The following is a 13,574-nucleotide window of genomic DNA, read 5'->3' as shown; positions in this document are numbered from 1 at the left end:
TAAGTAACAAAATAAATGCTCCACATTTAGTAGATACTATACCAATTTTCTATTAACTCACTTACTATGTATACATTTTTTTAAATTTACTGACTTTTACGCAAAAGCGTGAAAATTGTTAAGTTACGTAATAAATAAATGTTAGTAAGTTGCTACATTTCAATAGTAAATTGTCTAGCCTGATATGAATCAACCATGAGATGACCATACAGCTGCCGCGGACCTTAAAGATAAACAAAGAATGAAAACTAGAACAGCTAATTTATTTGTAAATGTAAATGTAATGCATACCTTAGACAAGATTCTGGCATCATGCTTACTTGATACCATAATATCATTGCTAAGAAAATACTCCAAGTGCGGAGAGGACATAATATGGTAGCTGTTGTCCCATATGCTAACCAAAAGAAATAAGCCATATTCGCTTGCATTATAAGTAATAAAATTATTGGCAAATGTTGCCACAGAAGACAAATCTTTGATGACGATTTACTATCTGGCTTATTAATACTCTGTAACCTATAAAAGTATTTAATTCTTTTTTTGAGTACTATGTTATTATGTGTTCCGTAATAAATATTAATAAAGTTTAAGTAATTAAATATAAATATTGCGTACTGCATCTTACCGCTTATCCACTCTATGAGCTAAGATAAACATAAGTGGTAGATGGAACGAAAATAATTGGAAAAATCCATAAACGTAAGTAAAGGCACCAGGAAGGTAAGAATTATTAACGTATGTTCCCCAAGCGAAAATTATACCTGTATGATTATCTATTATTTCACCAATGGCCCATGGACCTTCAAAGATTTATTAACAACTTATTATTAAAAAGAATTCGGGCACACAAAACAAAAAATAATCATAGATTGCTTACCAATTGTTAAGTACAATGCATAAAGTACCATTGGAAAAAAAAGGCGGTCAACGGTGGATAAGATCCACAATTTTCTGAACCACGCATAAACAAACTTTACTGGGTATCGTGGTCGATGCATGTGCTTTCCTAATCAAAAAAATAATTATAGTTTCATAGTACAAAATTATGAAACTTGTATTGCACTTACTTTCGCACAACACATGAAGGAACCGGAATAGACACAAAGGAACTACTAAGAGGACTAATACTGTTGCGAACAAAAATTGAAACTGGAAGAAAAGAATATGTTTATATATAAATTTACCTTGATCTTTGCACATTTTATACATGTTTTATACTTACAAGGCTGATAGCATTAGACATAAGAAGTATCCTAGGTAAAATACCGAATGATAAACGAGATCCATCGAGAGCAAACGGCTGAGACAATACTTTCTCTCTGCCATCGGTATCTACGACTCGTACCTATAATTAATTAATTCTATTGTCGACAATGCAAAGCATAATTAAATTTTATAACTTAATTGAAATGTTACTTAGATAAAACATGCGAAAAAGAATAATATTTTACTGAACTCGAATAGAGTGTATCCCATTTCTATACTCTGTCGTATTCCATTTTGAGGTATAGAGAGGCCCTTCAACATGTTCACACTTCAACCAAGCAGCATTATCCAATTGAACATCAACATATTTTATCGGTGCTAGTGAAAACGCAAGTATTCTATAAAAAATGCAGAAATAATTAATTGATCTTCTTAATAAACAGAAACATATGCTTGAATGTAATGTTTACCTAATGTGTGTAGATTTAATGAGAGACAGTAAATTCTCTTTCCTGGGCATCATGTATAAAGTATGTTTAGGATTGGTAATCAATACCACAGGCCATTCTTCGTGCTTCACATCAATAAAAGAAAACTGACCATGATCGATTGCTGCCAAACGATACCTGAAAATAATTCATGAATACAATAGCAATCTAATTTATATTTTCCTTCAATGCCATACTGATACTGTTTACTTATAACATGAAATAATTAGGAAGCAATAACAGTATCAAAATGGTGTCACACGCATGAAATGTAGATACTTTACATCCTGTTATCTTTCCAATCTGCTAATTCCAACTCAAGGAATCCTATTTGCTGCAGCGTGTACATGTTAGGTACTGTTCCACCGAGCATATGATAATGACCACAGAGATACACCATGCTTTCTTGGTATCTGCCTTATAATACATTTTAAGTAGTTTTTTTTTTTTTTTTGAAAGTATATTTTGCATTTTATTATAGTTTTAGAATACAGTATAAATAAGGGTACACATTCTACTGTTAATTACCTATGATATTTCTAACACCTGTATTAGTATGTGAGAGTATGCATGAAGTAGGATAGTGTCCAAACCATATTAGAAAATCTGCATTATTTTCATAAGACTTATTTACTAGTCCATATATACTTTTAATTTCATGCTCATCTAACACACCGACAAAGTTAAATGGTCTTCTTGGACCAGGTTTTAAGCAAGCATCTATTGCTATAAATGAGTATAATTCAGAACCAACATTTATATTATACATGTAAGACCTTGGATGCTTCTTCCCTTGAATAGAATAATTAGAATAATAATTATTTTTCGACTCTAGACCAACCACATTGAAGTTATCTGAAAATGCATTATAATTATCCAAATTATTTACTATTTAGAGATATTGAACTATGTTCAATTGATTACGATTTATACCATGATTGCCTCTCACATCTAACCACAAAGTCTTCTTAGTGATTTCAGTATCATCTAAAACCTGCTTATAATATTCCCATTCTTCTAATATTTGCTTAGATCCCTTCTCGTCTTTTGCTTTTGCATCCGTGAGATCGCCTGTTGTATTGTAGTATACCATTATATTGTAGTGCATATGAACATTGTAAAGTTTGTATATGTTAAATAACACTTACCCGAAGCAAGCACAACAGAAGGCTTGATGGTGTCCACAGTAACATTGCAAAACTTTTTTAATTCTGTTATCCTAAATGGATCTTGAAATATGCTTATATGTATGTCTGATATCTGAGAAGAAAAAAAATAATTGAAGCAGCGAGCAGTAGGTAATGTGTATATTTCCTAGTGAATACAAACCTGTAAGAACCAGATCAGATGATCGAATGATGTTCCAATATTGTAAAACTTTGGTCGCGACCATTCTGTCCACCCGTTTCTCCTAGACGAGGTATCATCTAACACGTGCGTGTCGACATTGATCAGATCGGCAACATTCGCTACAAGTATCGACAGTATTAATACAAAGACCAGAAGGACAACTGTTGATTTCGCTATTCTCATTTCCAAAGGGGGTCCGCGAATGCTTTACACTGCGATTTTCTTAGCACTACCAAAGTGACATGTAATTTTTTAGTAAACATTCGACCTTTTACCGAAGCCACCTGCTATCTGTATGGTCTGTATTTTCGGTGTTTACCAAGTCTTTACGTCATAGGTTAGATTTCGTGACATGTGTCACACTTCGAACGACAACATTTACAAAATCGCGAGGACAATCTGAAATTTCAAATTCTCATAATTCTAGCATTTTTCGCGACCGATCGACGATCATTCATCGTCATTAATCAATATGAATACAGAGAGTACACTGTCAGGATTGTCAGGAATCTAATTTACTACACAATACCGAGGCCAAGTTTATCGTGTTACTGCGCATGAGTCACAACGGTATAATGGATCTAAGACAGTGGTACTCATCGACGGATTCTATGCAAATTAGAAATTGCATGCCATCAGGAGCGTAACGACAGTTTGGAGGACTGCTCGAGGTTCATGAGATTATTTCAGAAATTAATAGCTTGGATGCGAAGCCTTGAACATAATCTTATAAATGGTTCCTTTATTTTTGGTCTTTATTGGAAAAGTACTTAAGCAGCCTGTATATAAGACCTCCTTGAATTAAAATCATTTCTCTACGTTAAACCACGCTAACTCTTAAAAAGACTGTACATTCCTGAGTGGCCTTTTAAAATAAAATTATGAATCGAGAAATGAAAGCCACTGAACTGCGATCATTTTTCTTATCCATACTGAGAACATCCGTTCGGTTGATTTTCGCGAATGTGTGTTTCTGAAATAGTAGTGTTCAGTGGTGACATATGTGGCTAATTTTTAATTGAACTACATAATACGCTTATCGTAATGTGCTAACTTTTAATTTCTGACAGCGTCCACTATCTACTGCAATCGTACGTTTATTTTTTATTTATTAATGTACTTATGTCGTTACATTGAAACCAATTTCACGCGGAAATACACGCATTCCCTGCAAAAAGAATTATAGAGAAATTGTGCTTGTACTTAACCTATGTAGATTTTTAATGTGTATTTCATCTATTATCCGCTGCATAACAAGAGTTGTAACACGATAAGATAATGACAATAGTCTAACGAATATATTCGTGTATATATATTATCTATACGTTCCTGCCTTATTTTTAGGTCATTGGTAAATTTATTTGTAGACAAAATTGTATAGTAATTAGTTTATGGCAGATAAAAAAAATTATTGAAGTTTAATAAACGTCGAAATTAAGAAATCAATGATGTAAAAAAGAAGGTCGAAAGTAAAAATAAGGTCGAAATGTATGTATAGATAATGTACATGCACATGCTTGTTGACTCTTGATATATATGTTAATTCGATCATGTACCTTCCATTAAAAATGTATTGGCATTCCATCACGTTAAACCTTTTGCTATAATTAAATGGCACAATCTTGTGCCCAAAAAAATTCAAATTAATTTTTATTAATAGGTTTGCATCATAGTTGCAATTTCAAGTATTGTTTAGAAATGTTGTTCTCTTTGTTCTTTTCACTTTCATAAAATTTGGAGTGAATTTTAAAAATATGTATATGAATTTTTTTCAATTTTGATATTGCAGATGGCATCCAGTACACTTGAAGAAAAAATAAACAAAATTAGGCAACAAAATGAAGAAATTAGAAGAAGACATGAGGTATGCATTATGATTTAATGAAAATGAAGAGTATGTTATATGCAGAATATCATATTAATATACATCTCTTTATGTTTGTTCTATAAATGAATTTCATTATCAGGAAGTGGAAGAGGATAAAAAGAATGCAGCAAAACTAAATGCTTTGGTGCAAATGGTACCATCATCGGATTGGCCAGAGAGAAAGGAACCACCAGAATTTTCAAATCCACCTAAAGCCAAACAAAAGCCAGCCAAAGAAAAACAAGAATACATACCACAAACTCATCCTGTTGAGGGAAAGAGAATACATTCATTTGCTCAAGTACATACCAAAATTTCATATTAAGTCTAAAAGTACAGATTATGCTGGAAATATACTTCAATTATACATATTTAATTTTAGAATAACATAGAATTTGAAATATTATACTTTGCAGGGAGAAGGGCCACCACCAGACCCTAAATACAATTTCCTGGCAGATTCTGAACGAGAAGAACCAGCCATGGAGCACTCTAAAGAAACCTCTGGAAATAGATATCACAATAAAGTAATAAGGGGCAATTTTAAAAAGAAAACTGGTGGAAGGGAGAGCATACAGAAAGTTCGTAATAATATTACTCCTACACATTTGGTTGCTTTTATAAAATGTAAAGAACTTTAACTTTACACAGGATAATAAAGTATATAAAGGAAACTACAGGGATGAATCTCAACCAGGATACGATGCGTGGAGAGCAGAACGGAATCGCATCGACGAAGACCGCATTAGCAGGCAAAGAACGGCGGAAGGCAATTGGCGCAGAGAATGGGATAATGATAAAGTATGATCGTATTTTTAGTATCGTACGATGTATCATTACGATAATTTTGTTATTGTCATAAAAGCATGTCACAGATTACATAATTTTGTAAGGACATTATAGGATTTTTTTAAGTGCATTTTCATACTCGATTTTCAATAAATTTTTTTCCATATTTTCGATTCTTTTTTCCACGTAGAATCATCCCCTACCATTTTGTATCATCCATCCCAAAACACCCTGTGTATCGTAATAATGCAGACTACTCGACCAAACATATTCATTTAAAAGATCTATGCATTTATCATAAAATATTTTTAATGTTTATTTATCTTAAAAAATTGTTACGTTTACGTTCCAGATGCATATTATTGACGATGTAACGAAGAAAGCAACAAGACCTGCGTTGGCGGACTTCACAAAAAGAGATCATAAAGACTCCGACAGGAGATACTATACCAATAGTATGTATCATCTTTCATTCATCTTGCTAACACTGTAGCAGTTGCAATATTAGAATGTATTCTTTACAGATAATGAATATGCTAATCATACTCGAGGTGGAGGTCGTGGTTCTCATCGTGGTTCGTCGAAGAACTTCTGTAGTAGTTACGAGAACCGATCTCACAATACATATGATCAACATAGAAACAATACAGCAATGCCAGCAAAAATTCCTTTATCCCCAACTTCTGAAGGAAGAACTGTTATCGCAACTGACAAGAGTATCAAGGTCATGGTTAATCAAAGCAGTACATCAAAAGGGCCAATGATGAGCGTAAAAGGTACCACTTTTTATATAATCTTCATCGTAAAGTATTGAAATTGTATTTAAATATATTTAAATAGAATATTGTATGGATTGTATATTGAATATTGATTGTATTTAAATATATTTAAATACAATCACAACCATCATTGCTTTTAGTGAACTCGCCGAGCATAGTTGGAACAGGACGAGTTGGTCCACGACAGAGGTCCCGAGTTACGTACAGTAGTCAGTCAGATGCTGAATCATCCATGTTCGAAGCTGAACCCTTCTTTCGTCAAAAGTCATTTGAAGATAAGTCGAAAGGAACTTACTTCAATAATCAAAAATCTCCTAATGTAAAAAGGTCTCAGTCATTGAGGAAGAAGGATAGCGAGTCAAAGTACCCGTACTACCAGGGAAAAGATCTAAGGAAAGAAGATAACGATGCTAATTCTCAGACGTACCATGAAGGTGAGTTCAGATCTTCCGCGCAAAAATCTTTTTCTGCTAAATCGCCGAAGCCCGTGAGGAGGATCCTGCATACAACAAAGCAGGATTCTCCAAGCGAGAATACCTCTAGGAAACATGAAACTCAAGAATGCATGGATCAGGATTCAAAAAATAATATTGTAACAGAGAACAATGCGACACCACAAATATCTAAATCTGTCCTGCCATCTGATCAGACTGAAACACTTAATACGGAGAGCGCGGAACAGAGTGCTGAAAATAAGATTACAAACGAAATAACATTGGAAAAGGAAACGGAAGAACTTTCATTATCTTCTTTATCAGGTGTAGAAAATCCTGGAGAAATGACTGAAGATAATACGAATATAAATAGTTTCGAAAGCAAAGCTGACTGTTCACAGTTACTTGTGAATAACATAATAGAAGATTTGCAAGAGAATAATACGTCTTCCGTGGCATCGGTTCCAAGTAATGTTGAGTCTAAAGAGGAATTTGTGCCAAACGAAAGCAATAATGTCCCCAATGATATCGTTAATTTAGAAAAAGCTTCTTCGAGCAAAGACAATCAGCAATTATTGGAACAAGTCAGCAAGCAACTTGTGCCAAATGAGAGCGACAATGTCGCTGATGATATCGTTAAGCTGGAAGAAGCTGATTCAAGCAAAGATGATCAGCAGACATTGGAACAAGTTAACGAAGAACTTGTGCTTAACGAAAGTAATAACGCTTCCGATGGTATTGTTGAGCTAGAAAGCGCTCCTCTTAGAAACGATAACCAACAATCATCAGAAGAAGTCAGCAAACAGGTTGCAAATGACAACTGTGATAATATTAAAGATGAAGTTACTGAACAACGAAGCTCACTAACGACAATCGATCAAGTTGCTCCTTCGTTGGCGATTGAAACACATTCTGTGATAGAGATTAAGAATCAATCTGCATGCAACGAGTCAATAAAAGAAACACCAGTCGTGAGTGAAAGAACAGATGAGAGCATTGATTGCTCTAATAAAAATTCAAAAGACACTGCAAACTGTAGCGAGGTAAAACAGGAAAATATCACTAATGGTGTAAGCGTGGATGAAAATTCGATAAAAAAGAATGAGAAAACGGAAGAGGTAAAAGATGTTGAAAAACTATAAAATTTTGCAATAGGAACAGTATCAGTTATCAATAATACAATCGAATGGATATTACATTAATGCTTTTTGATATCAAAAATATTTTCATGTAATGTTGAAAATGTTCTCTTGATATATAATCTGAAATAGATTTTACGAGAACGATGACTATCGTTACATTTCCTTTTAATTGCTAAAAATTAGATTATTACTTTTGAGTGTTATCACAAAACGTAAAAGTAATCTTCAAGAGAATAAACAAAATATTATTTAATTTATTAATTCACAGATGTTAATGAGGATTAAGTTTATTGTTGCATTAGTTAAGATTATTAAAAGATATTTTAGATACTTTTAATATGACGCTTTCGAAATCAATTACTAATTAAGTGACACTAATGACGCACAATGATATTGATGTTACTTCTGTAATTCTTTATGATTTAAAATCAGTGGTTTTTCTGCGTTAATGTTACAGGAATTTTTAGTTTACACATGTTGGAAAGAATGTATTAGTTTTGTTGAAGATTTCAATCATAATTTCGATTACCGTGGACGGGTAACTCAAGAACAATCGTTGCGTATAATTAATTTTAAACAAAGATCAATGTTACGATACTTTATAGTCTATACATACATATATACGTATATGTATAATATACATACTCATATTTATTTACGTCTTTTGACTAAAAGATTATTTATTTTATGTTTCATATTTTTTATTATATAGTACTTTTGTTAATTTCTTCCTTCATATTTTCATTGTTTTTACTATACGACGTAACAGTCAGTTGATACAGGTTTATAGTTTTCTTTATTCTTTTTGTTTGGGTGCCATTTATCACCTTAAAATTGTTCCTCAAACGCTTCTCTGCTATAATCTTCGATAAGATTATCAAATTCTGTTACCAAAAGTGGTGGTGCGTAATCCAAAGCCTCCATCAAGTTTGTTATTCTCAACCACAATTTTATATTTTTAAGATTATTCTGATACACGAAAAATTGAGCAAATAAAAATTGTTAATAAAGACGTATCGTCTACTCTTTTCTTGCTTATGCCATACAACGTCAAAGAAAAACTATTAATAAATTAAATAATGTTTCAAAATACGACTTACTTTTATCATTTCCCTGTAACACTGACAAAACTCGTCGTATCTTTCGAGACTCATGTTTAACAAACACAAATATCCCCATACATCCGGATTGCAATTATCAATTTGATTTGCTTCTGACAGAGCCATCTCTGCCTCTTGAAATTCGTTCAGCTAGAATAAAGTATATTTTTAAAATTGTTTAAAAGTTAACCAACGCGGTTTGATATATCTAAAGATCCTCCTTACTTCATAACAACTTATGCCAGCGCCTAGCCAAGTTTGCGAGGTCGGCGAAGACTTGCATGCACTTAGAAAAATTCTTTTAGCGCGGTCGTAATCGCCAATTTTGTAACAATGATATCCCAATCTAAGAATCAAAATTATACGCGTTAATTGAAATTACTGACAAATTGAATTATTCTTATTACCTGACTTCCACTAAATGCAAATCGTTAGGTCTGTCAAACAACATACGCGTAAATTCATAACATTCCATAGCTTTTTCATCGTCGCCCAATTTGAAGTAGCAATGTCCCATTAGACTACTGATTGAGTAATCCATTCCATATGTGCATTTGACTTCTTCTAAATGAGAAAGTGCATCTTCGAATCTGCCAGACAGATAATGCTCCACTGCCATGTAGTATAGAAAATGAATAGTTTGATTGGAATTGGACATTTCCTCTGCTAATGCAAATCCTGCAAACTGGAGATGATTGGAATACAATTTTTTCAGGCATAGAAACATTCAGGTTATTTATTACAATTTATTCAGTATTATTATTATATTATAATTTGTGTTAAAAATGTCCTACCTCACAAAGGTGCAATTTCAATAAAAATACTGCTGTCATCATATAGACGTTATGCTCAGGACAATGATACGTGGACCAAGCGTGTGGTTCTTCGGTGAGTTGTATCGTTCGATTCTTGTCTTTTATACATTTCTCTGCTACACGCAGGGTAAGATCCACTCCTACGATATTAACAGTTGGATGATATCAAGTATCACTGACCTAATTTTAAACATTACCTGGATAATACTCTGTTTGCATATAAAAAAGGTGCAAAATGACCCAACCCTCGAAAAAACGTGGATAAAAATCAGTAATAGCTTTCAAGAAAATTTCTGCCTCTTCGTAATCTCGATCTTCGTACAGAATTATCGCATAAATTAATAATCTAAAATCACGAAGTTTAGTTTTGACTTTGATTAAAATTTATATTTGAAAGAAACTGGGACTAGAGACTTGCTTACGCGAACACATATTGCCTATTCAAAGCAAGCGCTTCTAAACAGCATTGTTTCGAGCGTTCAATATCGCCAATTTTTTTTAAAAAGATCGCATACTTTGTCCAAGGTTCTGGGTTATTCTTATTCGCTGTTATTGCCTGCAAAAAGAATGGAGTATTCGTGGGCTCATGCAGCGATTAGAATACTTAAGCCAAGAAATTAAACATCGGAAAATTTAATATAAATATACAAATCGGATTAAATGTTATTAGATTTTATAAATTAACATTTCATAAACATAATATAAAATTACTGTCGTGTAATAACGTCTCGCTTTGTGTAAATCTCCAAGCTCGTAAGCCTCTTCAGCATAAAAATACGACAGCTCTAAGTTCACAACATGCGGTAGATCTTCTGCATTTCGACCTTCGACGATTTTGTTGATCGCCACGTGCATCTGTTCCACCAAGTACGTGTACACAGATGCGATGAAGTTCTGCGTAAACAAGTATCAATAAAAAATATAAATTATAAACGCGGAATATAATTTTAAGTACCTGAGTTTGATTGGAATCGACTAGGTTGGAAGGCATCTTAAATCTTTGATCTAGCAACATTGTGACTTTCGTTCTCAGTGTGTTACGCAAGGATAAATATACTCCAGTTTTGTAAAGATATTGCGTAAAACATGTTAACTCGTCCTGAAATTTACACTCATATTTAATGCGTTTCGGCTGCGTAATAAGTGTAATTCGTTTACCAGTTTAGGATCATAACAATATTTTTTGTGTTTCTTTTCTTCGCCAATAGTTTCGACGATTTTAAAAGGCTCTTGGTTTTTCTTATTTTCGTCGCAAAAATCCTGGCTTGAAAAAGTAAGAATTCAATAATTGTAACATTTAAGGTGCAATTAATTGTTGTCATACTCGGTAGCTTTCTGTGATAATTTCTGCCAATTTTTGTATGCAATTCATGTACTGTTCTTCTGCTACATCACTGGTATACACGTAGGGTGGCTTCTTCTCTGTTCTCGGAATCAAATCCTCCATACTGTAAGGATAATATATTAGACATTTTTACTCACATATCAGACATTTTTACTCACATGTTTGAAAAGTCTCGCATGATTCTGCAACCAACGAGGGGTTGATAGAGTTCGACCTCAACGACAATAATGGTAGGTTCTCCACTTTGTGATAACAGAGCTATACTCGAGGGAACTTCTACTTCTTTTCCGAGTATATCGGATTGCCCAGATTGCGAATGCTAACATTTCGAAATTTCACAACTCTTAAACAAATTTAAATACATTGAATAATTGAAAAATTTCGAAAAATTTTACCTTCGACGTTTTATGTTTCTTTTCTCTGTCTTTCGATTCTCTGACCCGCGTTTCTAAAACGAAGATGTTGTCCTCGAGGCCAACAGTTTCGGTTATATCTGTCGCATTATAGGTGTACAACTGGCCCACGACTCGACAACTTCTCTCTGTAGAAATAAAAGACTTTTCTCTGCCAAACATTTCGCTAATGCATTCGCAAAACGTTCTAGGAGCAATGTAATTTACTTCCTGGGAAAATTAGTTCCGAGAGATCAACGTAGCATTGATACAGTTGCGACTTGGGCGATGGACTGGCTTTGGATTTTGCGGAAGAACTTCTCTCTATCAACATGAATTGAAAAGGCCAGTATTTGTACTTCGTAATATGATTCCGCATCGCCTCGATTCCAGTCTTCCGTATGATACATCTATTTACAACGTTCCATTCGATTCGCGGAGCGTCTTCGCATACCTTTTTCTAAAGCAACATTATATTTATATAGATCCTTTGTTTTCCACTTTATTATTACACTCTTCAACGATAAAGTGGCTTATGGTTAATTATGATAATAGTACCGCCAAGTCAATCTGCTTCTTAAACGTATTTTTCACTCCCATAAAGTCACAATCGAGTTTGTACTTGGACAATCTGGCACGATTTTCTACATTGTTTAAACTATTCCAGCGCTTAGTCCTCTCAACATCACGGAACCCTGTCCATTTTCCATGATCGAAAATTAGTTTTTCGGGGACCTGTCGTCAAAGAGTGATTTTGTTGAAGAGAAAAATCTACTGTACAAACGTTCAGTTAACAAAATTATACCTCGCCGTCGACGTACGCTATGGTACCAGCTTTGTACTCTAAATTCTCCGCGAATGATTCTGGTAAATTGTATATACTTTCCACTGTGATGTTTAGAAAATTAATGTTTTCGTTTGTTTGAATTAGCGGTACACCACTTTGAGAAACTTTTACAGTCAGAAGTGGAAGATCCTGCCATGGGACAAGTGCACCATCGTAAGAGAATTGTGGCGTTTCTAGTATCAGTTTCTCAGTGAAACACTGTTCTCCTGAAAAATCAGTATATTGTTAAGTAATGATACCAAAATTGGAGCAATCGTAGTAATTTTCAAATAAAAATTAATTGAAACAAGGATGCCAGAACCTAATACTATTGGTATTAAATCAAGATTACAGCTGCCCAATGATCTTGACGACGAAATGGGCGCAGCCTTGGCAGTGAATATTGACTTTTTCTTAATTTCAGTGTTTAAGACACTGGATTGTTCTTCCTCTTTATTTTCCGTTTCATATTCAACCTTTACTGCAAATAAAACATTATTTTAGTTTTAGCTCGATATAATATATAATGCAAATTGTATCGGATTTATACTTAATACTGGAGTTGATACGATTGAATCAAGACTTTTTCTATCATTCGCAATAATTGACAAATAAACGACGAAATCGATATTGTAAACTGCTGATTCTTCCTCGCAGGTTGCTTTTACAGATACGGGAGTGCTTTCACCCAAAACAGTTCCACTGTGCTCCACTATAAGTGTCACGCTTATATCGTCCTTTCTGATCTACATTTTACAGGAAATATTTTATTAGCTTTATTGTAATAACCTCCTCTTTAATTTACAGTCATTAAAAACGTTTTTTTTTATAAAACAGTTTTACTGCACACTTACAATATTTTCAATGGAATTTATATTTATTTCGATTTTATTCTCGTCTGACGACTGCTCCATCTTATTAAAATAAAGGTTTTCCGTCAATCCATATAAATAATGATACCAAAACGTGAAAATCCCCTCGGTTCGATACTTCTGTTGTTTAAAAAACAAAAAAAAAAGCAAAGAAAGACTTCATTTG

At 33.6% G+C, this 13,574-nt stretch overlaps 3 protein-coding genes across 4 annotated transcripts; 1 reads left to right on the top strand and 2 right to left on the bottom strand.

Annotated features, from left to right (window-relative positions):
- Positions 1–6: 6 nt before the first annotated feature.
- On the bottom strand, positions 7–3,610 carry LOC128885408 (transmembrane protein 62-like). Of its 2 annotated transcripts, XM_054139442.1 has the most exons (13): positions 3,027–3,609; positions 2,846–2,957; positions 2,631–2,768; positions 2,226–2,552; positions 1,982–2,114; positions 1,680–1,835; positions 1,460–1,607; positions 1,226–1,348; positions 1,071–1,152; positions 881–1,009; positions 629–803; positions 292–519; positions 7–223 (listed from the first exon to the last, which is right to left on the bottom strand). In XM_054139442.1, exons 1-13 carry the CDS (start codon positions 3,228–3,230, stop codon positions 190–192), a joined length of 1,989 nt encoding a protein of 662 aa, XP_053995417.1. In that variant the 5' UTR covers positions 3,231–3,609; the 3' UTR covers positions 7–189. The 2 variants fall into 2 exon arrangements, with proteins under 2 accessions (XP_053995417.1, XP_053995418.1); XM_054139443.1 differs by lacking the exon at positions 7–223 and having other exon boundaries at positions 381–519; positions 619–803; positions 3,027–3,610.
- Positions 3,611–3,943: 333 nt separating this feature from the next.
- On the top strand, positions 3,944–9,070 carry LOC128885406 (protein kinase 4-like). Its single transcript, XM_054139439.1, has 8 exons — positions 3,944–4,138; positions 4,837–4,911; positions 5,015–5,215; positions 5,331–5,495; positions 5,566–5,715; positions 6,056–6,158; positions 6,228–6,479; positions 6,623–9,070. Exons 2-8 carry the CDS (start codon positions 4,837–4,839, stop codon positions 8,056–8,058), a joined length of 2,382 nt encoding a protein of 793 aa, XP_053995414.1. The 5' UTR covers positions 3,944–4,138; the 3' UTR covers positions 8,059–9,070.
- Positions 8,887–13,450, bottom strand: LOC128885576 (cilia- and flagella-associated protein 70). Its single transcript, XM_054139674.1, is given in 18 exon segments — positions 8,887–9,034; positions 9,160–9,308; positions 9,384–9,504; positions 9,566–9,843; positions 9,953–10,113; positions 10,171–10,319; positions 10,396–10,529; positions 10,685–10,867; positions 10,929–11,072; positions 11,298–11,400; positions 11,444–11,637; positions 11,714–11,859; positions 11,939–12,170; positions 12,269–12,445; positions 12,516–12,763; positions 12,859–13,017; positions 13,087–13,282; positions 13,391–13,450. Coding segments are annotated over 18 exon segments (2,982 nt in total).
- Between the last annotated feature and the right edge of the window lie 124 nt (positions 13,451–13,574).

Source organism: Hylaeus anthracinus, unplaced genomic scaffold (genome assembly GCF_026225885.1).
Source record: "Hylaeus anthracinus isolate JK02 unplaced genomic scaffold, UHH_iyHylAnth1.0_haploid 11981, whole genome shotgun sequence".
NCBI classification, from domain to species: domain Eukaryota; kingdom Metazoa; phylum Arthropoda; class Insecta; order Hymenoptera; family Colletidae; genus Hylaeus; species Hylaeus anthracinus.
The sequence above is the reverse complement of the archived record's forward strand: the minus strand, read 5'-3'. Positions and strand labels throughout refer to the sequence as shown.

Coding starts and splice junctions, on each gene's coding strand:
- LOC128885406 (XM_054139439.1), top strand. CDS start 4,837: ATGGCATCCAGTACACTTGAAGAAAAAATAAACAAAATTAGGCAACAA. Junction 5,496..5,565: donor GAAGGGAGAGCATACAGAAA/GTTCGTAATAAT, acceptor AACTTTACACAG/GATAATAAAGTATATAAAGG. Junction 5,716..6,055: donor GAGAATGGGATAATGATAAA/GTATGATCGTAT, acceptor TTTACGTTCCAG/ATGCATATTATTGACGATGT.
- LOC128885408 (XM_054139442.1), bottom strand. CDS start 3,230: ATGAGAATAGCGAAATCAACAGTTGTCCTTCTGGTCTTTGTATTAATA. Junction 1,010..1,070: donor CCTTCATGTGTTGTGCGAAA/GTAAGTGCAATA, acceptor TTTTTTGATTAG/GAAAGCACATGCATCGACCA. Junction 804..880: donor TGCATTGTACTTAACAATTG/GTAAGCAATCTA, acceptor AAATCTTTGAAG/GTCCATGGGCCATTGGTGAA.